The sequence below is a fragment of the Alosa alosa genome, chromosome 20, assembly GCF_017589495.1.
Source record: "Alosa alosa isolate M-15738 ecotype Scorff River chromosome 20, AALO_Geno_1.1, whole genome shotgun sequence".
Classification (NCBI taxonomy): Eukaryota; Metazoa; Chordata; class Actinopteri; order Clupeiformes; family Clupeidae; genus Alosa; species Alosa alosa.
In genome coordinates this window covers 15,184,959-15,208,878 of record NC_063208.1, presented here as the reverse complement: position 1 = coordinate 15,208,878, position 23,920 = coordinate 15,184,959, and the positions used below count along the sequence as shown (strand labels likewise).

The 23,920-nt window shown below is 45.9% G+C and overlaps 1 protein-coding gene across 1 annotated transcript in view; it reads right to left on the bottom strand.

The window, feature by feature from the left end:
• The window catches only part of gabbr2 (gamma-aminobutyric acid (GABA) B receptor, 2), a 214,396-nt gene that overhangs the window by 49,784 nt on the left and 140,692 nt on the right, over window positions 1–23,920 (bottom strand). The window contains exons 7-12 of the mRNA XM_048229821.1: window positions 23,125–23,361; window positions 13,439–13,499; window positions 5,430–5,510; window positions 4,214–4,364; window positions 3,576–3,708; window positions 193–300 (exon numbers count right to left, since the gene is read on the bottom strand). Of these exons, the coding sequence (XP_048085778.1) occupies window positions 193–300; window positions 3,576–3,708; window positions 4,214–4,364; window positions 5,430–5,510; window positions 13,439–13,499; window positions 23,125–23,361 (771 nt within the window). The remainder of the gene's footprint in view (window positions 1–192; window positions 301–3,575; window positions 3,709–4,213; window positions 4,365–5,429; window positions 5,511–13,438; window positions 13,500–23,124; window positions 23,362–23,920) is intronic.

Genomic DNA, 23,920 nt, shown 5'->3' with positions numbered 1-23,920 from the left:
GCAATCTGTCATGTAAAGGGAACAAAACTCATAGTTAATGTTCCCTTCAAAACATGGGTTTAAAATGAGTCACGTGTGTCTTATCAATGCAAGGAGAATGCTTCAATGAGGAATAAGAATATGGAAATCTTCACCACTTTAGAATATTGGAATGACTCGATGATGATGAATGCACTGATGAAATGAACGTACCTTCTTCTTCATTTTCACATTCTTAAAGATGGCATGGACTCTCCAGGTCTTGGCAAACATGGCGCCGAAAGCTGTCGTGTAGCCCACTATGAGGATCCACGTTCGGACCTGGAGAGAAGAAAGATGTCTGGAATCAGTCCATGTGGGGACAGAAAATACACCACTGACGTAAAGATGTCTGATGTCTGCCGATTAACAATTAAACGGGAATGTACTGGAATATGCTTAAATTTTGATGCTGTGAATTTCGAAGTATAGTATAGTGTGCGCGCCCACACACACACACACACACACACACACAGACAATGTGATTACGAAATCCCCTGGTAGCAGTCTGTTTTCCCATTTGTCTGTATGGATAAAGATAACTCTTTTCAGGACCTGTGAGTCACCATGCTTCTCTCTATCTATCTCTCTCTCTCTTCCACCCTTCTCTCTCTATCTCTCCTTCTCTCTATCTATCTCTCTCTCTCTTCCACCCTCCTTCTCTCTCTATCTCTCTCTCTCTCTCTCTTCCACCCTCCTTCTCTCTCTCTCTCTCTCTCTCTCTCTTCCACCCCTCCTTCTCTCTCTATCTCTCTCTCTCTTGCACCCTTCTCTCTCTATCTCTCCTTCTCTCTATCTATCTCTCTCTCTCTTCCACCCTCCTTCTCTCTCTATCTCTCTCTCTCTCTCTCTTCCACCCTCCTTCTCTCTCTCTATCTCTCTCTCTCTCTCTTCCACCCTCCTTCTCTCTCTATCTCTCTCTCTCTTCCACCCTCCTTCTCTCTCTATCTCTCTCTCTCTTCCACCCTCCTTCTCTCTCTATCTATCTCTCTCTCTCTTCCACCCTCCTTTTTTCTCTCTCTCTCTCTCTCTTCCACCCTCCTTATCTCTCTCTCTCTCTCTCTCTTCCCCTCCTTCTCTCTCTCTCTCTCTCTCTCTCTCTCTCTCTTCCACCCTCCTTCTCTCTATCTCTCTCTCTGTTGCTTTCTCTGTCTCCGTTTCCCTCGTTCCCTTCCTCTCTAGTGCAGCAGGACCTAAATCCTTGACACTAGATATGTCAGTGCCGATGTGTGAAGACTATGTTGAAGGCACTTCTCTTCCTTTCTCCCTCTGTTTCTACTCCATGTGCTACTCTATGTGGACATGTGTTGTGTATTACATCTAGTGCAATTAAGCAGTATGACACGAGTGGGAGTTTTTTTTTTTTTTTTTGGTTTGTTTTTTAATTTTTTTATTTATTTCTGGATCAAAGACGATAAAACAGTAATCCAAAGGATAAGGCACGCCTGCAGGTGTACGTCCGTACGCACTGTGCGTTCCATCAGGCTCAACAACGAGAGAAGATTTCCCTTGTGTGTGTAATGTGTATTCACACCAAATTGGCCAACCCTACCTTCCCAACTATGCACAGTATCCCATTAGCTGCCATCAGGCTATTTACAATTTTCTATTACGTAACTTATCAAAACACTTATCAAAATTAACGCGCACACATTTTGTTTGAGCAGGAGACACAATACGCATGCAGGCACGTAGGCTACTTGTTGTTTTTTTTTACTCGGCTATCTATCTATATATGGTTATCAGCACACAATGTTGAGCTAATTTACTAATTCAATACTCATGATGGATATCACAAGTTTAAACAACAGAAAGTATGGAGGCAGCAAAGCTAGAGGAGTTATTCCAGATGGGCAAGAACAAGGTAGGCAATTGGTGTGCTTGTCAGAACGTTAGACTGGATTACAGCTGTTTAAAGCCAGACGTCAAGAACAAAACAAGGTAACTTTAGCCTGTATAGGGCTGTATCAAGTTGTCCAAATGAATAGGTAATAGTAGACGTTCTTGTTGTATTATTGCATGTGGATGTTGTTATGCTATGTAGGCTAATTTTTTGCTGTCCAATGCACGGGGCTAAAACCGGGAAACGGACAAATATTGTCCACGCGTATTTTTTTTTTTTTTTGGGGGGCGATGGGTGGGGTGCATTCCAAAGCATTAATTCCTGCAGGTGCCCCTGCAAAGGATCACATGCTAAAGTAACATACTTATTTCCAGCATGGTCCTAGGTGTTAGGAGTGGGGATGATAAAAGATATTGCCATGGCTGTAATTCAGCCGTAGGTAAAAAATTAAGGAAGGTAGGTGTAACAATTAATACATAGCTCTAACCTAACTCTTATACCTAACTGTTGTATCTATATTCAATAGGGAAACACTGTATATTACAACCTTTGAGTGTATCTACACCATGAAGTACAGTGTAACAAAGTGTGATACCATGTACTTATGTTGTACATATACAATACATTGTTATTAATACATGAAAATACATTATTATACATTATTAATGCATTAAAACTATTATATCAATGTGGTTGTTTCATGTAGGTAACTATAAAACTTTAATTCCCTCATTAGATTTGAATACAGCCACAACTTTGTTACACAGTTTGTTACACTGTACTTCAGCAGTATGTAGCAGGGTTCTGTAATATAAAGTGTTACCCTATACGGTAATCGGAAATTTGGATTTTATTACATACATGCAAAATATGCTGTTGTTTATAAACCAATCACAGTTGCAATTTATGTTTTTATAGGGAAATATATTTGCCCACATACATGGACATTTTGGTCAGAAGATGGTCCTCAAGTGCCCCAGTTCCTTCCTGGCGATGCCACTCGCTCCCTGGCCCTTTCTGTGGCGCTCCGTGTGAGGTTCTCACTTTGGTGCTTTAATATTATTTGGGCTATCTCCCACGGGGCCCTAACTATCTCTGTAATCAAAGCGCTCTAATTAAAAGAGCAGACATGTTCCAATGAGAGCGACGAGAGAGGCAAGAGCGGCGAGAGAGGTAAGAGAAGCGCCGAGCGAGCGAGCGAGCGAGCGAACGCACCCAGGGGCGGAATCAATCAGCTCTGCGCTCCGTTATCAACTGGCCCCACCTTCGCCTCAACACCACCACCACCGGAACAGGTGGCGCAGAATTCTGGCAACCCAGAAAAAAAAACGGCTGACCATGGGACAGATCTGGCAACAGATCTGACATGTCCATGTCAGACCTGGCTCTGATCTGGGACAGAGCTGGTACCAGAGTCCACTCCTAACTGGGCTGGCTGGACTGGGCTGAGTGCAGATCTAACCACTTGTGCCAGTGCTCCCTCAACTAGCAGAGCAGGTCTCCAACCCCCCAGAGAATCCCAGTGGCAATTTACAGCTGTGAAAACAATACTCTCTTGGCAGCGTGCCCTTTTTTTCAACACGCTTACCCCCTAATTAGGAGGCAGGGGGAAGGCAATCATCTACTGATATGAATACATTTTAAATATACATACAAACACAAAATAAATATAAATATCAATACAATGTGAATATAAATATAAATATATGCTCACAGTGCAGAGGGTCTCAAACTCCTTGTCGGAGACAAAGGAGCCGTCCAGGCCGAAGAGGAAGATTGAGGCGTAGGAGAGCATTCCACCAAGGATGATCAGGTTGTTCATGTACGGACTGGACATCTTTATCAGCCTACCGACAGACAGGCAGACAGACAGACAGGACAAGTCAAAAACGTGTGCTCAATTAATTTAAACCTTTTCTGCATAACATTCTCTGTGTGGTCCTACAAAACGAGTCTTTCAACATAAATGTATGAGTTTTCGAGATGGTTTAACAAGGGCACAGCAGACTCTGCAGACTATGTGTTTGCAAGCTACATGAGTTAGTGGGAAACTGTGTTGGGCAGTTCATCCTGATCTATACCATGCAGCCCCTGTTCTGACCTTTGTTGTGTGACACACTACCCATGGTTCCTGTAGTGATCCACTCTGCAAATGTAGTTCCCCATCTGTGGTTCCTGCTCTGCCCTGTACTAAACTGTTCTGCCTGGTTCCCTGCTTCTGGTTCCTGCTCTGCCCTGTACTAAACTGTTCTGCCTGGTTCCTGCTCTGTACTGTACTAAACTGTTCTGCCTGGTTCCCTACCTGTGGTTCCTGCTCTGCCCAGCACTAAACTGTTCTGCCTGGTTCCATACCTGTGGTTGCGGTTCTTGATGTTGAAGAAGAGAAAGGCCCCGGCCATGAGCATGCCCAGGATTGTGATGGTGGACAGGATACTGTAGAGCGGCACGCTGATATGCCAGCGCTGCAGACGCACAAACGTCCGGTCCTTAGGAGGCTCCAGGCCTGAGGAAGTGAGAGAAGACCAGAGAACAGAAGCAAAGGAAATTAGACAGAACAGAGAGCATGCAGAAATGTAAGATGTTGAAAAAATAGCTTCTTTTGTAACAGAGTTCATGTTTTTTCTCAATTATCTCTATTCCGAGAAAAGACAGTTGTCTGTCTTCCTCATCGGCTGAGTTGCTATGGTGAGAGGATCAGAGGTGATGTTGAAACACCGCGGTTACATCACTGAGGATGTTCTCAAGTGTCAGAGTGAAGAGTGAAAAGGAATAGAGTGTCCCAATCTCCGGAAAAGGCCAGCTGTGATGTTCCATCTCTCTTTTCTCTCCACGTCTCAGCACTACAGCTGCCAGGTACAGTGAATAACACTCTGAGAGAGGAAGAGGAAGCTCATTCCAGGTGAGCTGTGTGAGATGCATGGGCATTATGTTCCAGACTGAGTGAACAGCAACAGCTTGAATCACGGAAATTTCCAGACATCTATGTACAGTATGGTGGGACTTGCTAACATACAAACACTCAAAAAGAAAGACATGAGTAAAAGTGTTTCAAGCTCAAATTTGTGAGGCCTTGTACATGTAGGTCAGTTAATAGATTTTGGGTTGATGACCATGGCCTTGCCCTGGTTATTAGCTATTTTCTTACATTCCTACCCTCTTGCAAACAGGTCAATAATTGAGGCATTTTTGAGGTTACTGAGTTCTGTTAGTTGGGGACTAGACTTGAAAAGCTGTGATTTACTCGTGTGCTACTAGGACACTCAAGAGGCAGACAAGGGGTCACTTTTGACACTAGGGCATGAGCTACATAACGCTGTGAATAATTCATTTGTGATCAAACGAGAGGGAGACCTTGTGTCACAGATATTTACGTATGTATCCCGCACACGCACACACTCACACACGCACATACACATGCACACACACACACATGCATGCACACACACACACACACACACACACACACACACACACACACATGCACCACACACACACACACACACACACACACACACACACACACACACACACACACACACACACATGCATGTCTTAGACAAATCCATACCTTGAAACCTGATGGAGTTGTTGATGAGGTCCAACACGTCTGCGATGGCGTTATACTCCCCCACCTTCACCTCATGCCCCTCTGTGTGTGAGAGAGAGGGGGGAGAAGAGAGGGATAGAGATGAGAAAGAGAGAGAGAGAGAGAGAGTCAGGCAGAGAACCAGATGGGGGGGGCATAGGTAGACAGAGAAAGGCAGAGACAGAAAGAGAGATAGTAGAAGAAAGAAAAGAAAGAAAGAAAGAAAGAAAGAAAGAAAGAGAAGAGAAGAGTCAGCTTATGAGAGAGCCAGACTGGCACTGACACAGACAGTATTTTTCCACTTGTCCAACACAGCAGAACAGCAGGTTTTTGAGCACCGGCTCCTGGCAGTGCCCACATGTTCCCCGACTCCTCACGTCCACACAGCAGGGGACTGACGTCATGGAAACGGCCTGTCAGGAAGCTTTACAGGTGGCCACGGCGACTCAGGCCGGGAGTCCATACTCATCAGCGTAAACATACACAAAACAGAGCTGCACCAGAACCGCCTTCTGCTGCATTATCCGTCAGAACACAGTCTTCCCGATGTGCTTAGGCACTGAACATTAGGAGGAGTGCTCGGGGTACTGAGCGAGGCTCCTCTACAGGATGAAGAAAATGATGCCAAATCAAATGACCTTGATAGTGGGCTTAGAAACGTGGGCTTGTGTGAAACATTAAGCCACAAACCCAGGAGACACCTAAACACCTTGGTTTATATACAGTACTCGTCATCTCACTGATTATATGATGACAGACTGATTTATTGATTGATTGATCAATCAACCGACAGACTGAACCGCGATTGATTGTTTGACTGATTGATTGATTGATTGATTGGTTGGTCCATCCATCCATCCATCCATCTTACATGATTGAAAATGTGTGAATATGGGATGAATGGCCTTAATGCCAATGCAGTTAAAAGCCCAATGTATTCATTGTCAACCCTTTCTGGATATATAAAGGTGGGAACCCAAATTAATACAATGACCCCTGTGGCCTGATGTGGGATCAGCAAAACCTTATCCCAGCCTTGGGGCATTATGAGCTCACATAACAGACTGATCCAAGTACTGAACCCCCACTCGGGAAGGCCAGAATGTACAGCTGTAATGCAACAGGAAGCCAGGGAGAGTATTGCAAAAATGAGAAGATTTGAGAATAGAGACTTCAACATTCTGATTTTGTGTGGAATAGCCCCCCATGGGGAAACAATTAATCTTGCGTATAAAAAAAGACCCCCACTTTGTGACATCGTTTAACAAGAGATCCACGTAATGGCTTCACAAGTGCAGTAACAATGACTTCAAATGTTGATGTATCCTTGACATTTTCTTTCTTCCTCCAAGGGCTCGTTCCGTTGCCGGTCTCGTTCCTTCTGAGAGACATCATCAAAGCCGGTATTAGTCCCAAATGGGTACATGTGCTGACACCATGCCACCAGCCACCAGCCACCAGCCATCAGCCATCAGCCATCAGCCATCAGCTTCGGTCCTCTGCCTTCGTCTCTCCATGTAAAGGCTTTCATACACACGTATACCCAGATGGGCTCGGAGAAATTATGGGGGATGGGGAACTATAATCCAGGCAACTATTTTCTCTCAATATGCAAATGATCAGTAAACCCTAGAGTGGACTGGAAAAAAAAACAATGTGTTTCTGTGTGTGTGTGTGTGTGTGTGTGTGTGTGTGTGTGTGTGCTCATGTCAGCTTCAGCTCATGTCAGCTTCAGCCTCTTTCTGCTCAAACATGGCCTCTTTGGGGCGAACTGCAGAAAAAGCAGAGAAAGATAAATGAGCCGCCACATTGGAGGTTTTTCTGTTCCGTTGCGTGGCGACACCTTCTGCCTGAGCAGTCGACAGGTGGGGGAACGGGTGGGGGAACGGGTGGGTGGGGAAGCTCGCTCGGTGCAGCCTATCTGACGTGGCTTCGCGTGATCCCACCTGTCTGCCGTTCGAGTCACGGAACATCGACCACGGCCGACACACACGTCGATGCCTACTCCAGTGCCATCACCACTGCCCTCCTCCCTGCACTCAATGCGTGCCATCACTAGACAAAGCAGCAAGCACTCAACAAGTGTGTGTGTGTGTGTGTGTGTGTGTGTGTGTGTGTGTGTGTGTGTGTGTGTGTGTGTGCGTGTGTGTGTGTGTGTGTGTTTGTATAGGTGGGTGTGTGGGTGTGTGGATGATTTTGTGGAAACATGTTATTATTGCACAAGTAAAGTAAAGCCTACTGTTTGAATGATGAGTTGAAAAACAGAATCAGAGCTATGGGAAAAGATAGAGAAGTAGAGAGACTGAGAAGACAGAAATGGAGAGAGAGGAGGAGAGGAGATTTGATGGAAACTGAGACAGACAGCAACAGACATACAGACAGACATCCAGACAGACAGACATACAGACAGACAGACAGACAGACAGACAGAGGGACAAAGGAACAGATGGAAAGAGGTGTATGGCAAAACGAGAAATCGCCTGTGTTCTTGTGGATGAGAAACACGCACACACACACACACACACACACACACACACACACACACACACACACACACACACACACACACACACACACACAGAGACCCATCTCCTGATGACTAGTGCTCCTCCGACTCCATCTCCCTCCAGATCTGTCAGCACTCCAGGCTGGAGCTGTCGGGCTCACCCTCCCATCTTTAAAAAGCCATTTCATGCCCACTGTTTAATCACCAGACCCGTTTAATCGGAGGACCACATGAAGGTTCAAACATCGCAGACTTAGTGTGCCAGCTAATGGCTTCGCTGCTATCAGGGGGCACTACCGGGACCAGGCAGGGTCACTGGACAAATTAACAATTCATTTCCTTCACCACCATCGCATCGTGATACACACTATTATTAGTCTTTTTCTTTTTTTCTCCCACAGAGGGGATGCAATGAATGACTTGCCTCAATGCTGGCGTGAAATTTATGACACAGTCAGATAAGTAATTATTTATGAACATGAAAAATGGACCGAAAGCTTCCTCCTCGAAATTTGATTGACCCTAACACTCCCCACACACACACACACAATACCCATGCCACCACACACACACACACACACACACCATCATCGCCACCACCCTCTCCACTTAGTTTACATGAACACATGCTTATTAAGGGAAGCCTATTAGAGGGCCATTAGGGAGTTGGGTGAGGTAGTTGGAGCTACTGGGGAGGAGGAGAGGAGATGAGGAGGAGGAGGAGAAAGGAAAGTGGAGGAGGAGAGAAGGAGAGAAGAGGAGATGAGGAGGAGAAGGAGAGAGGAAAGTGGAGGAGGAGAGAAGGAGAGAAGAGGAGATGAGGAGGAGGAGGAGGAGAGGAAAGGAGGAGGAGAGAAGGAGAAAGAGGAGATGAGGAGGAGGAGGAGATAGGAAAGTGGAGGAGGAGAGAAGGAGAGAAGAGGAGATGAGGAGGAGAAGGAGAGGAAAGGAGGGAGAGAGAAGGGAGAGAAGAGGAGATGAGGAGGAGGAGGAGAAAGGAAAGTGGAGGAGGAGAGAAGGAGAGAAGAGGAGATGAGGAGGAGAGAAGGAGAGAAGAGGCGATGAGGAGGAGGAGGAGAGAAGGAGAGGAGATGAGGAGGAGGAGGAGAAAGGAAAGTGGAGGAGGAGAGAAGGAGAGAAGAGGAGATGAGGAGGAGAGAAGGAGAGAAGAGGAGATGAGGAGGAGGAGGAGGAGGGAGGAAAGTGGAGGAGGAGAGAAGGAGAGAAGAGGAGATGAGGAGGAGGAGGAGGGAGGAAGAGGAAAAGAGAGGCTGGGAAAAGATAAATTGGTAAGAGGGGGATAGAGAGAAGATGAAAGGAGAGGAAGGGAGAGATGGAAAGAGATAGGAAGAAAAGGGGGGAGGAGAAGAGTGTCTAGGAGAAGAGGATTTGAGTTAGGGAGGGAGGGAGGAAGGAAGGAGAGAAGGAAGAGAAGAAAGAGAAGAGAAGAGAAGAGAAGAGAGGAGACAAAAAGAAAAGAAAGGAAAAGAAGAGATATTAATAAGAGGAAGACAGAGGAGGGGTAGATGAGAAAAAGAAGCTGAGAAGAGGGGAGGGGAGGAGGAGGAGGAGGAGGAGGAGGAGGGGACAGAGGGGAGCCGACGAGACCAGGTTCTCTGAGAGCAGCCCCACACAGGAGATGGATGGCAGGTCAGAGCTCCATTCACGTGCCTGCCAACATATTCAGCCTGGGCCAGCCCTCCCACACCCCATATCTAATAGCATCCAGACACAGCAGGGAGAGGAGGGAGAGGAGAGAGGGAGGAGAGGGAGAGAGAGAGAGAGAGAGAGACCAAGACCAAGGATACATGAGAGTGAGATTCCTGAGGGAGAAAAATGACAGTGACAGAGAAAAGCATGGGGGAGTTTTGAGTTTGTGTGTGTGTGTGTGTGTGTGTGTGTGTGTGTGTGTGTGTGTGTGTGTGTGTGTGTGTGTGTGTGTGTGTGTGCGTGTGTGTGTGTGTGTGTGTGTGTTTGTATAGGTGGGTGTGTGGGTGTGTGGATGATTTTGTGGAAACATGTTATTATTGCACAAGTAAAGTAAAGCCTACTGTTTGAATGATGAGTTGAAAAACAGAATCAGAGCTATGGGAAAAGATAGAGAAGTAGAGAGACTGAGAAGACAGAAATGGAGAGAGAGGAGGAGAGGAGATTTGATGGAAACTGAGACAGAGAGCAACAGACATACAGACAGACATCCAGACAGACAGACATACAGACAGACAGACAGACAGACAGACAGACAGAGGGACAAAGGAACAGATGGAAAGAGGTGTATGGCAAAACGAGAAATCGCCTGTGTTCTTGTGATGAGAAACACGCGCACGCACACACACACACACACACACACACACACACACACACACACACACACACACACACACACACACACACACAGAGACCCATCTCCTGATGACTAGTGCTCCTCCGACTCCATCTCCCTCCAGATCTGTCAGCACGAGGCTGGAGCGTCGGGCTCACCCTCCCCATCTTTAAAAAGCCATTTCATGCCCACTGTTTAATCACCAGACCCGGATTTAATCGGAGGACCACATGAAGGTTCAAGCACACGCACCGTGTGCCAGCTAATGGCTTCGCTGCTATCAGGCGGGCACTACCGGGACCAGGCAGGGTCACTCGGCAGGAAATTAACAATTCATTTCACTTCACCACCATCGCATCGCATACACACTATTATTAGTCTTTTCTTTTTTTTCTCCTACAGAGGATGCAATGAATGACTTGCCTCAATGCTGGCGTAATTTATGACACAGTCGTATAAGTAATTATTTATGAACATGAAAATGGACCGCAGCTTCCTCCGGAAATTTGATTGACCCAACACTTCCCACACGCACACACACACACACCCATGCCACCACATACACACACACACACACACACACCATCATCGCCACCACCCTCTCTCCACTTAGTTTACATGAACACATGCTTATTAAGGGAGGCCTATTAGAGGGCCATTAGGAGTTGGGTGAGGTAGTTGGAGCTGCTGGGAGGAGGAGAGGAGATGAGGAGGAGGAGGAGAAAGGAAAGTGGAGGAGGAGAGAAGGAGAGAAGAGGAGATGAGGAGGAGAAGGAGAGAGGAAAGTGGAGGAGGAGAGAAGGAGAGAAGAGGAGATGAGGAGGAGGAGGAGAGAGGAAAGTGGAGGAGGAGAGAAGGAGAGAAGAGGAGATGAGGAGGAGGAGGAGAGAGGAAAGTGGAGGAGGAGAGAAGGAGAGAAGAGGAGATGAGGAGGAGAAGGAGAGAGGAAAGTGGAGGAGGAGAAGGAGAGAAGAGGAGATGAGGAGGAGGAGGAGGAGAAAGGAAAGTGGAGGAGGAGGAGAGAGGAAAGGAGGAGGAGAGAAGAGAGATGAGGAGGAGAGAAGGAGAGAAGAGAGATGAGGAGGAGGAGGAGGAGAGAAGGAGAGGAGATGAGGAGGAGGAGGAGAAAGGAAAGTGGAGGAGGAGAGAAGGAGAGAAGAGGAGATGAGGAGGAGGAGAGAAGGAGAGAAGAGGAGATGAGGAGGAGGAGAGGAGGGAGGAAAGTGGAGGAGGAGAGAAGGAGAGAAGAGGAGATGAGGAGGAGGAGGAGGAGGAGGAGGAGAGAGAAGGAGAGAAGAGAGATGAGGAGGAGGAGAGAAGGAGAGGAGATGAGGAGGAGAAGGAGAGGAGATGAGGAGGAGAGAAGGAGAGAAGGAGATGAGGAGGAGGAGGAGGAGGAGGAGAAGGAGAGAAGAGGAGATGAGGAGGAGGAGGAGGGAGGGAGGAAGGAAGGAGAGAAGGAAGAGAAGAGAAGAGAAGAGAAGAGAAGAGAAGAGAAGAGAGGAGACAAAAAGAAAAGAAAGGAAAAGAAGAGATATTGTTGGAGAGGAAGACAGAGGAGGGTAGATGAGAAAAGAAGTTGAGAAGAGGGGAGGGGAGGAGGAGGAGGAGGAGGAGGAGGAGGGGACAGGTGAGGGGAGCCGACGCAGACCAGGCTCTCTGGAGAGCAGCGTCTCCCACACAGGAGATGGATGGCAGGTCAGAGCCCTGGCCTCGCTGCCCGCTAACATATTCAGCCTGGGCCAGCCCTCCTCACACTCCCCATATCTATTAGCATCCAGACAGCAGGAGAGAGGGAGGGAGAGAGGGAGGGAGGGGGAGAGAGAGAGAGAGAGAGAGAGAGAGACTGCGTACAAGTGATACATGAGAGTGAGATTCTGAGGGAGAAAATGACAGTGACAGAGAAAAGTGCGTGGGGGGAGTTTGTGAGTTTGTGTGTGTGTGTGTGTGTGTGTGTGTGTGTGTGCAAGAGAGAGAGAGGGAGAGATAGCTTGTGGTTAAGGATGGACATGGTTCTGCCTGCTTTGCCTGGGGCCGGTTAAATCTGTGTGATTGTTGTGGCAGTGCAGAGGCTAGAGAACTCTCCACCACACCGCTGATAACACACTCCAGCTCCTCCACCTCCTCCAGCTCCTCCACCTCCTCCATCTCCTCCACCTCCTTCTCCTATTTTCTCTCTTTCTTCCTCTCTCTCTCCACTTATTCAGCACTGGCAGCTACCACCTACAGACAGACTCACACAGCCTAGTAGACCACCCTACCTGACACACACACACACAGACACATAAACACACACACACACACACACACACACACACACACACACACACACACACACACACACACACACACACACACACACACACACAACCACACAGAAATGCCTCTTATTCTTGCCCCCTGTCTAACCAAAAAGGATGTCTCTCTCTATCCTACACACACACACACACACACACACATGCACAGACAATGATGTAATGTGCTGTGGGAGACACCTCTACTAAGGGCAGGCCAAGTAAAAAACAGCTTACACACACACACACACACACACACACACACACACACACACCCGAAACACACAGCCATAAGCAATGGGGTGTCGAGGTGGGAATCCCCCATTTAAAGATTAAACCTTCAGAAAACAGTTAATCTGATCCAACCCTGGCTTTCCTCTAACCACAGTCAACAGCCACCACACACACACACACACACAGTGGATTAATCTCCCGGGGGAAAGAGGCAATAGCCTGCTTCCACCTTTCCCATTAAAGAGAGACAAAAGGGCAGCCTATCACCAACAAACACACACGCCTAGCTCAGACACACACACACACACACACACACACATACACACACATCAACACACACACACACACACACACACACACACACACACACACACACACACACACACAAAAAGACCAACATAAACCACATACACTGACACTCACACACATGACATGACTCATGAGCACAGATATCCCCCCACAAACAGATGACATTTCCACAAACACTTAGCACAACACACACATCTCCTACTTTATGTAGCATTTGTTTGGTTAAGCCATATCCATACGTAAAACTAACGCCCATCATGCCTTTCACTGCGTACAGTCATTTTACACAGAGAAGCAATGCAGTTTAGAAAGGTTGTTTACTTACCCTGAAACTGATTGAATTTAATGGTCCCCATCCTCTCTCCATTCCTGAACATGACTTGACCCTGTCCAGAGAGAAAGAGAGAAAATTGACGGCACATGAAATATAGTCAAATCAATCAGTCAGTCAATCCATCAATCAATCAAATGAAAACCTCATTCAATAAATAAACAAATCAATAGTTTTCTCATTAAACAACCAGCAGGATAAACTAGAAAATGTAATTTCGAGGAAATTACCAGTGCATGAAAATATAAACATACTGTATATTAACATAAAATGCCAAACAAACTTTTATTTGGAAACAGTTGGCAGGAGTCATAGTTGATAACAACTGACAGTTGAAATGGCTGAACAGTTAAATAGTTGAGTAGTTTAAATAGTTAAATTATTTAATAGTGAATTATTGTAGTGAGGACATTTATTTTTAAACACTTGTGGGCAGAGGAAATAGTAGTCTTACTGTAAGAGAGCCAGATTGTATGCTTAAAGCCTGAGACAGAGTATATAGTTTAAAAGTTGAATGTAGATAGTGTAATGGATGTTGATAGACAGAAAGTTGAATGGATGTTGATAGGCAGATTGTTTAATGGATGTTGATGGATAGTTTAATGGGTGGATGAGTGAATGGTTTGAAAGAGGATGAATGGATAGAAAATTTGGATGGAATGTGCCTTATATCCTTGTAGAATGGAGAGGCACAGAGAGAGTTGGCCTAGTTAAAGCGAAAGCAGTTGATACAGGTTCAATTAGTTTAACTGGCCCTTTGATGGGTCCTAGTAGTAAGCAGCTGGAAGTTGATACAGGTGGAAATCAAGTTAATTAGTCCATTGTGATGTCATAGTGCTAATGCAAAGTCTATGGGGAAAATAAGCTTGTTTTTTATTAATATCTCAAAAGTATAAAGTTTACAAAGTGAAAAATACATTCCCCATTGTGTCCTTTTCAAGACCTACGTTACAAAGTTTGAGCAGAAGTTTCTCTACGTTAAGCGGTTAAAGCTGAATTAGGCCTTAGAAAATTTGGTGGGAAGAATAAGAAGAAGAAGAAGAAGAAGAAGAAGAAAGGTAAACATAAGTATAAGTATAAACATATAACTAAAATCCACTGTACAATAAAGACAGTAGAAGATAAGACAGATAAGAAAACTAACAAAACTAAATACTAAATACTCTATATAAATTAAATTTAAAAAGTCCAATGTGCTTGAGGGTGATCAAGCATAAGGCGGCACTTTGAGTGACAGGGGCGGGACTGGTAAGGTGCTCAAGGAAGTGAGTGTCATGGTGAAGGTGCAAAAAGTAGTCCAACATTAGTCCAACAGTGCAAGAATAAGGTCTAGAGACCAGCATAAATAATATGGACAAATAGGAGAGTAAAGTATAATGTAGACAAGGTAATATAAAAAACGATGTCAGTGCAATAACAGGTTGAGGTAATAGGGTTATAGCCATTCATTCATTCAGTATTGTAGCAGAAGCCTGACCGCAGCCATTGATAATGTGTGCAAATATAGCACGAAAAACAGTGTAGCAGTAAAACAGTAGTGAAAACATTAGGCTGTGGACATTAGTAAAACAGTATTAAAACAGTAGTAAAGCAGTAGTGGGCAGTCAGTCCTCAAACATGGAGAGGGTGGAGAGGCAGACAGGCTAAGCAGAGTAACAGGAAAGAGGAAAGAGACAGAAAGTTCATGATGTCTCATGACACATGAGACATAAAAAAAACTGTTAAAAAATATTTCAATACATAAACAATTCCACAAAACTATTAGTAACAGCTAAACAGCTATGTGAGGCTTTCATAGCGACCAACTGATCTGGCTTCACAGCGCTGTATCCTCTCCTGCGCCACTTATGGCTCCCTCAGACTGTTGACCACTCCCAGACCTAAAGGTAGATCAAAGATCCTTAATATATTATCAACCGTCTCTGGGTAGATCATTCGCCATGGCCTGCTGCCATTCATTAAATTAGCGGCCGTCGGAATTGATCGTTTTTGTTAGGTAAACATAATTAATAGTGCTGCCATTGATTGGCTAAATATAAAAAAAGGACCAGGCTGGGCTCAGGGGAGATGAGCGAGAGAGAGGTAAATATGTGTGTGTGTATGTGTGTGTGACTGGATGGTTAAGGGTGAGCCTTTTCATATCAATAACTACTCAGGTTAACTTGTAAATCAGGTTTCTCGGCCAAGTAAACTTGCGTATACAAGGAACTTGGTCTCTGCATATATCACATCCGTGAATTAGTGAGCACACAGTGAGCACACACTAACCCGGGGCAGTGAGCTGCGTTGCTACAGCGGCGCTCCGGGAGCAGTGAGGGGTTAGGTGCCTTGCTCAAGGGCACTTCAGCCTTTCCTACTGGTTGGGGATCGAACCGGCAACCCTCTGGTTACAAGCCCGACGCCCTAACCAGTAGGCCACGACTGTCCCAAGCATAATCAAAGCAAAATACATGTATGATGAAGTCTTAGCAGATGATGACATCTGGATGGGCAACTCTTTCATTCTTGAAAAGGGCCTTTGAATATCAGCTAAGAAGTTAATTGCGTAGCCACACATTTTGAAACAAACTATACTAGTGTGCAATAAGCAGACGGAATGACCCCATGCAGGCAGCAGTTAGTGAAAACTGGCTGATCGTTTTCAATTGATTTCCTACAGTATGTGTGAACTGTTGCTTTCATAATCACTTTGTACATTATTCTAATGAATGATTTACTACTAATCTAAGTACACTTCTGGTGTGTGTGGTAAGTTTAGTATAAATGATAAGTCTTAATGAAAAAATATGGACGCTGAAATGAGATGTGTTCACTTGTTTGTCTGTTTAACTAAACTCTCATCGTGTAGTCTGCCTTCCATCCCCTAGATTTCCGTTAGAGGGCATTTGGATGAGACATTGGAATGGCTGCTTCAACTAGAATTGCGGTTCCGAGGAACTGCAAGAGTGGGTTTGATCAGTGGCATGGAACTCGGCCTCATCCAAGGATTCCAACAGTACCTCATTTATGAAAATCGGACATACGGGTCAAAAGTTACATGCACACACCTTCATATACACAGACAGCCCAGCCCATTAGAGCTCTGCCAGATGGCTTAGAACTCTGCCAAGTGCAAGCTTAAGCCATTAGAGCTGTGATGTCATAATCGAAATTAGAATCCTTGAACATTCCGCCATTCATTTCAATGGGCCCAAAAAACGCTGAATAACGCGAAAACGACAAGGGCCAGCGACATGAAATTAACAAGCAAGTTACACCGGTTTGGGCCTGAATTTTTGGAGTTGGAACCGTGTCGATAGCTCAAACGGTCTAGGAGCAGTAGTTAGTACAAAAAGTGGGTGAACGAAAAAGTTGAACAAAACTTGAATAAAAAGTGGGTGAATAATAAATAAAGAAATAAAGAAAACTTAAAAAGAACAATAGTGGGGTTGCTCCGCAAGTCCACAGCATGGTGAAGCCTTGCTGAATCAAACCCACTCATAACAACAAAAATAACAGGTGCCAAACTCAGATAGATGAGAAAAAAGAGAAAGACAAAACTGAATCTGAAACATCACATTAGTATAAAGCATCACGCAAAACGCGCCCTTCTCCCAGCAGACTGCATGCTGGGAGATTTCCTTCAGGGTTTGGATGCTTTCCTGCATAGTGCATAGCCACAGTGTGTGGTGTGTGTGTGTGTGTGTGTGTGTGTGTGTGTGTGTGTGTGTGTGTGTGTGTGTTAGAGTCCCTGCTTGTCGCTGGTCTATGTATTCCCCACCTGTTCCCCCCGCACCAGTCTTGGTGCCCATTAGATACTTTGCCATGTGTACGTCTGCGGAACATCTTTATTTCTGTTGATTTTCATGAATATCCAAAAAACGTGTGTGTGTGTGTGTGTGCATGACAAGGCCCCTCCAGCCATCACCAGTCTACCAAAACATCTTTCTGTTTCTCTCTCATACACACACACACACACAAGCACAAACACAAACACAAACACAAACACAAACACAGACACAAACACACACACACACACACACACACTGTTGCTGTATGGTATGGAGGGATACATCCAAACCCATTGAAAGATCTCCCAGCATAACACCTCTGTTTCTGTCTCATGCCTTCTGTTCTAATACACACACTGGCAAATAATGCAGCACTTGAGGGCATTTGGTGCATATGCATCCCCTACTACACTCATTTCCTCCTCCCTCCCTATCTCTCACTCCTCTTCTCTTCTCTTCCCCACTCTCTCTCTTCTCTCTCCCTATCTGCTGCATAGTCAGAGCCCCTTCTCTCTAGTCCTCCTCAAGGCCACTGCAGCTCCTTCCAGCCTCCTCCAGTCGTAGTTCTCCCCCTCTCCTCCCCTCCCCTCTCCTCCCCTCCCCATCCACCTAGCACTGCAGCCATGATCACCACAGGGCCTAATGTGCGGGCTGCAATAGCACCCTCTTGCCCCTGTTGATAATGGCTTTGGCACTTTCTAGGTGTCTAAAGGTGAGGTGACAGCCTGCTAGATAGAGTGAGAGAACGAGAGAAACAGAGAGAGAGAGAGAGGGAGAAAGGGAGAGAAAGAGAGAGAGACTGAGGGCAATGGCCTCTTTTTCTTCCCTCCTGCACTGTTCAAGCTAAGAGTATCTCCCACGCGTGCAAAAAGCGCACGTCCCCTTAGGGTCAGCGAAGGTGAGGCTGCAGGGGCTGATATGCCATGACAGCTGCTGCCAGACGTGACACACACACACACACAAACACACACATACATTCACACATACACACACACACACACACAAACACCTCTGCATGGCCTGTGAGTGCTGCACAGGTCCTTGAGGTGCGTCGCCTGCCTTTGTGTTTGTGGATACTGTTTACATTAACATTTACACGTAACCATTAAGCATGTATGCTTTTTTTCTCTCCTGTGATTTATTGCACCATGGAGGCGTGCAACGACTAAAAACAAATGACAACAGATGTGCAGATCACTCCAGCTACTGCTCTTCAGTCTTCAGTCCGAGACATGCAGTCTAGCCTACAGCTAGCACACTAGCCTAGAGCACACTAGCCTAGAGCAACAGATTCAGCTCAGTCAGGTGTTCAGGTAACGTTTTTGACATACTGCACAGGCCTCAGTCTTCAGAGTGGTTTAGGTTTTAGAGCAGTTTTCGACCGTCACTTGATCCTGTGTCATCCAAGAGGAATCTCCAGGCATGACCACATAGTTGCACATTCTTCCTGTCAAGTTGCCTTGTTCGATATCCTACTTGACCAAAACATCCTGCGTCCTCCATCTTTAGGTGTTCAGTGTGAAGGGGATTATGTTACTGCAGTACAGTACATGGAGACAGGCCTCCTCGTGTACGGCTCCCTGGCATGTGTGTTTTTTTTTTTAATTCCTCCAGAAGGATTTGTTGAACAGCAGCTCACTGCAGTCCCTGAATGCTCCTCTGGGCCTCAGTCTGTCAGCTCTGCACATATTGCTGCAGGACCAACGCCCAGACCCAGCACAACAGTGGACAGGGGAAAGAGATGTCCCACTGATCCTTGTTGCTTGTACAACCCAAGACTGGACCAACCTGCATTCCCAATCTCCCACGAGTGACTCATGGGGGGGGGGGGCAATGTTATCGAGGAGTCAAGACGACCAATGGGAAACAAAGAAAATAGAAAACAACAACAACAAAAAACACGCCTGCAGTTTCTTGCTTCTACTCTGCTTGGCCTGTAGCTGCAGAGCTTCATCTCTGGTCAGCAGCTCTGCGCTGCTGGACTGGCGGTGTGGAGGAGGCCCTGGAGGAGCTACAATTTCACTTCCTGTAGGCTCTCTCCTGTGGCTGCTGGATCAATAGCAGCGCCAGGGAAGAGCATGGATCTGCCAAGGGGGGAGGAAGCGGAGTGGGGTGTTCATTTGGTATATGTGCATTTGTGTATACGTGTTGTGTGTGTGAGTAATAGTGTGTGTGTGTGTGTGTGTGTGTGTGTATGTGTCTGTATGTGTGTGCGTGTGTGTGCACTGACCCCCTTCTCACTCACCTACCACTATGGTTTCACACTCTACAAGTACAAATAGGTCTGCATATCTGATAAATTGCTGTGGAACACCAGGCGATCGGAAACAGTCCATTCACTGAATGCATTGTGTTTTGTCTTTTACGCCGATAGATCACATAATGAAAAGCACTTTCATTAATCAGCATTAAATCAAGCCTCGCACTCCAGACGCAAAGTGTTTATCATGTTTGTTCTAACGCAGGGAAAAAATGGCATTATTACGCAAGCAAACATTTCTCACAGCGACACTAATTGCAACGGACCTACGAACCTGCAGCATGAGAGAGGAGGAGGAGGGGGAAAAATATGACATTAGTTCTTCTGCGCTTCTCGTGTCCTCATGTATTCTCCAGACTGCCCAGTGCAGGACGCCCACTTGTTTTCATCTTATGGCCCTGTTTTTTCTACTCAGTGTGGCATGGTGAGATGTCATGGTGAACTCCGAACTCACTAGTCTTAAGGGGGGAGCTAGAAGAAGGCCATGCCCTTCAACTGACCCTGTCTTGTGTGTATGTGTGTGTGTGTGTGTGTGTGTGTGTGTGTGTGTGCGTGTGTGTGTGTGTGTGTGTGTGTGGTCTGCAAAGCAAAGGACTGGAGGATAAGGAGAATCCCATGATGCTTCTGGAAGGAAGTCACCCTCCATTCCATGCACAAAAACACATACAAGACACACATACACACTTAAACGCACACACACAGAATAAACAAGTACCACACACACAGAGAATAAATAAGTACCACACACACACAGAATAAACAAGTACCGCACACACATGTATCATGTCTATGTTTTTATCTTTTCCCATTCTTCATCTGTATTCCCTTCTCTCATTTGCACACACACACACACACAAACACACACACACACACACAAAACACACACAAACACACACACACACACACACACACACACACAAACACACACACACACACACACCATATTATTCAATTCATCTCAACCCCTGTTCATCATCCTACCCCCACCCATCACCAGCTAACTCAATATACACGCTTACACTAACACACACACTAACATACTCATGTGCATACTAACACATATACACACAGAATACACCCTTTAGAGCCCTACCTCTCTCCTCTCTCCTCTCTATATCTTAATACCACTTCCTATTACTCACACACACACACACACACACACACACACACAAACACACACACACACAGCTATCATTCAACCATCGCACCTAGCAGCAGCCTCCCTCCCTGCACTCTGACGCCTCCATGCATACCAAATCAAGCTGCCATGCGCTGCTTCATTCACCCGTCTTCATCCCCACTCCCTCCTGACATCCGGCCTCATGAGCCCTGACATATTTGTCATATTCAGGTATGGATTTATTTATTTATTCATTCATTTATTTATACGCTTTTCCCTCCATTTCCACCACCCACCCCACCCACACACACCCCTTGCGTCTCTGGCCAATCACGACTCCTACAGGGCCTGCTGTTGCTGGTGTGTTGATGATGCTGTGCTTGCTGTACAGTCTGCCATTCCGCTCCCTTGTGTGTTTTTCAGGGCCACTCGTGGTGACAACACGGGGGCTACGCGTGCGCTCCAATCAAGACGTGGCCTTTGCGCGACTACGACGGCCCTGAGGGAATGTCATGTGGCAGCTCGGTGTCCAGCGATGTTGCACATGGAGCGGAAGGGGGCTGGATTGCAGCTTCTATGTGGCGTGGGTGGACTGAGTGGTGGTGGTGATGTGTGTGTGTGTGTGTATGTATGTGTGTGTATGTATAGTCAACCTCTCAAACATGCCACCCCCACTTGTGCCACCACCAATACCCCCAGTTCCTCCACTTCCAGAGCCCTTCATTGAACATCAGACAGATGTAAGGATTTGTGCATTGTTGAGGTTGTGAACAATGTATGGATTTTTTTTTCTAGACATCCCAGAGGAGCTGATGATCTGCCACAAACTGAGACATGCGTGCGAACAGCCAACCGAATGAGCCGGAGGTTAATTTGGAGCGAAAATGTAACACGTTTCCCCAGACAAAATCACTGCACCCAACGTGTCACGTTAATAGAAATTAATTAATTTCAGATGTTGCCGAGCACCTCGCCTTCGGGGAGAGACATCAGTCGACAAACAACAATAGGGGCTCTGGAGCGTGCGTTCCTCCGCCATGACACGACATGTAGCGCAGAGCAGCGCAGGCTCACCGAGACCTCGCATGCGCTCCCCTGGCTGCCCGACTTGTCTTTTCCATTTCCCTCCACTTCCTCCGTGTGCCAAACGTGCACGTTACGCGAGTGCTCATCGCTGGGAAGAAATGCATGCTGGGTAAGCAGAGCTTGCTTTACTGAGCAGGGTTCGTGGTAGGCACGTGTTCTCAAGTTCTGCTGAGGATTCATAGGGGCTGCTCTTTCCACTTGGAAAACACCTTACACATTGGCAGTGTGGATTTCCCCAAAAATTAAAGTCTGAAAGTGCTTTTACATTAATTCAGCAGACACTTGCTAAGCTGCAGTACATTTTTCATCAGTATGAGGGTCCCCGGACATCAAACCTACCTGGAGTGTAGTCCAAGACCATGGATTAGAAACAAAGTAAGTGGCAAACCTCCTAATACAAAAGCAGTTTCCCCTGCAAAGCAAAGTCATAGGGCTACTCTAATAGATTTACCAATTACTCGGACTTAACTGAGCCACGCTTAACTGAGTCACGGTATTCTATTAAAAGTCAGCGACGTCCATTAATGGAAATGTCTTCAAACAAAGGTCCAGATGATAATTTATGTAGGCCTATATATATATTGAAGTAGCCTAGTTGTATCAATGTCTGATTTAGTTAACAACAGTCAAATCAAATAAGTAGGCTACCCATAGGAAAGCAATATTTGAATTAGACAAATGAGATCTCACCTGTTTCTCCTAAGGGACTCTAAGAACAAATAAAGCGTGATAAGACTATACTGAGAAGAAAAATATGGTATTTTGAGATGTTAAGCTCAACTTCAATTGGACTTGCAGTGAGACAAGAGGAGGAGGAGTTTTTTTTCCTGCAGCTAAGAGTCCTTTAAACCCCTCCATTAGTGTTTTTGTTTTTGTGTCAACCCAAAATCCAGGAAACTTTCAAGGAACATCCTGATGAATTGATCACACTGCAGTCTTTTTTGTGCCCTCAGTTCACCGTTGAGTGCTTCACATTGCCACTTTTATAATTGCCACTGTTTTGGAATATATGAGACATACAGGCTTTGAACTGAATTAATAATAAACATGTAAGAGTCAGTCCAACTGCTATTAAAAGCTCTGTTCTCGCTGTTGACCGTTGTCCTCTGAGCAAGCATGATGTGAAATACCTTATTATGAAATAATTACTTCTTACTACTGAAGTTACTTTAAATGCAGTTATTGTTTTACAGAAATGTTCTACTCTTATTAGTGCAGCTTTGAAACCTTCAAAAACAATTCGTTTATGGGTCTGGGTCTGGATGGGATGGTGTCGTGGGCTGGACCCGAACTGTAGTCTGACTATTTAGTGTCAACAGCATAGAGGTGAACCTCCCAGGTTCTACCTGTTGACCAACAAGACCACTTGTTTGCTTTAGTTTCCGAAAGTGGAACCGACACGGAATAGGCCTGTTCCGACGCGAGTTCTTCTGGTGTCACTCACCGTCACGCCAAAGAAGTTGGTCTCATTCATGACGTCCAGGACGAGGCGCCCCACCTCGGGATCGTCCACGGTGAAGTTGTGCTCCCGTCGCTCACGGTCCCGCAGCGTCTCCATGACGCGCGTCAGCGTCTTGGCGATCACCCAGATGCCGTCGTAGGCGTAGCCGTGGAACTTGCTGGGCTCCACGCCTTTCTGCTCTCGCTCTCGCTGGTACTCTCGCTCGTACTCCTGTGGCGTCTGCCAGACACACACACACACACACACACACACACACACACACACACACAATATATACATACATTTTACATTTAAGCACAAAAATACAGCATCTCACAAATACATACACACATTCAAACACACAGTCAGACATATTCACAGTTAAACACACAGACATACATATTCACAGTCACACTCAAACAAGCAACCAGGGGTGCGTTTCCCAAAACTATAGTTGCTAACCCATTAGCAACTTAGTTGGTTGTCAATGGGAAATTGCATTGCAACCAACAACTTAGTTAGCAACTATGGTTTTGGGAAACGTGCCCCAGATCGATACACATATTCACCTTACACATTCGAACACACACATCTTCCCAGCCATCAGCACACCAGCAACTATTAGGAACATGTTTCACATGCAGATCACACGCACACTACATCAGCAGTATCACCATTGCGTAGCCCATATAAGGACCACATGGCATCTACACATCCTTGCCCGAGTGCTACCTCAGAACTCTAATAAATAAAAGATGAAAGCCTCCCTGTGAGTTGAAAATCTGATTTTGTTATTTCT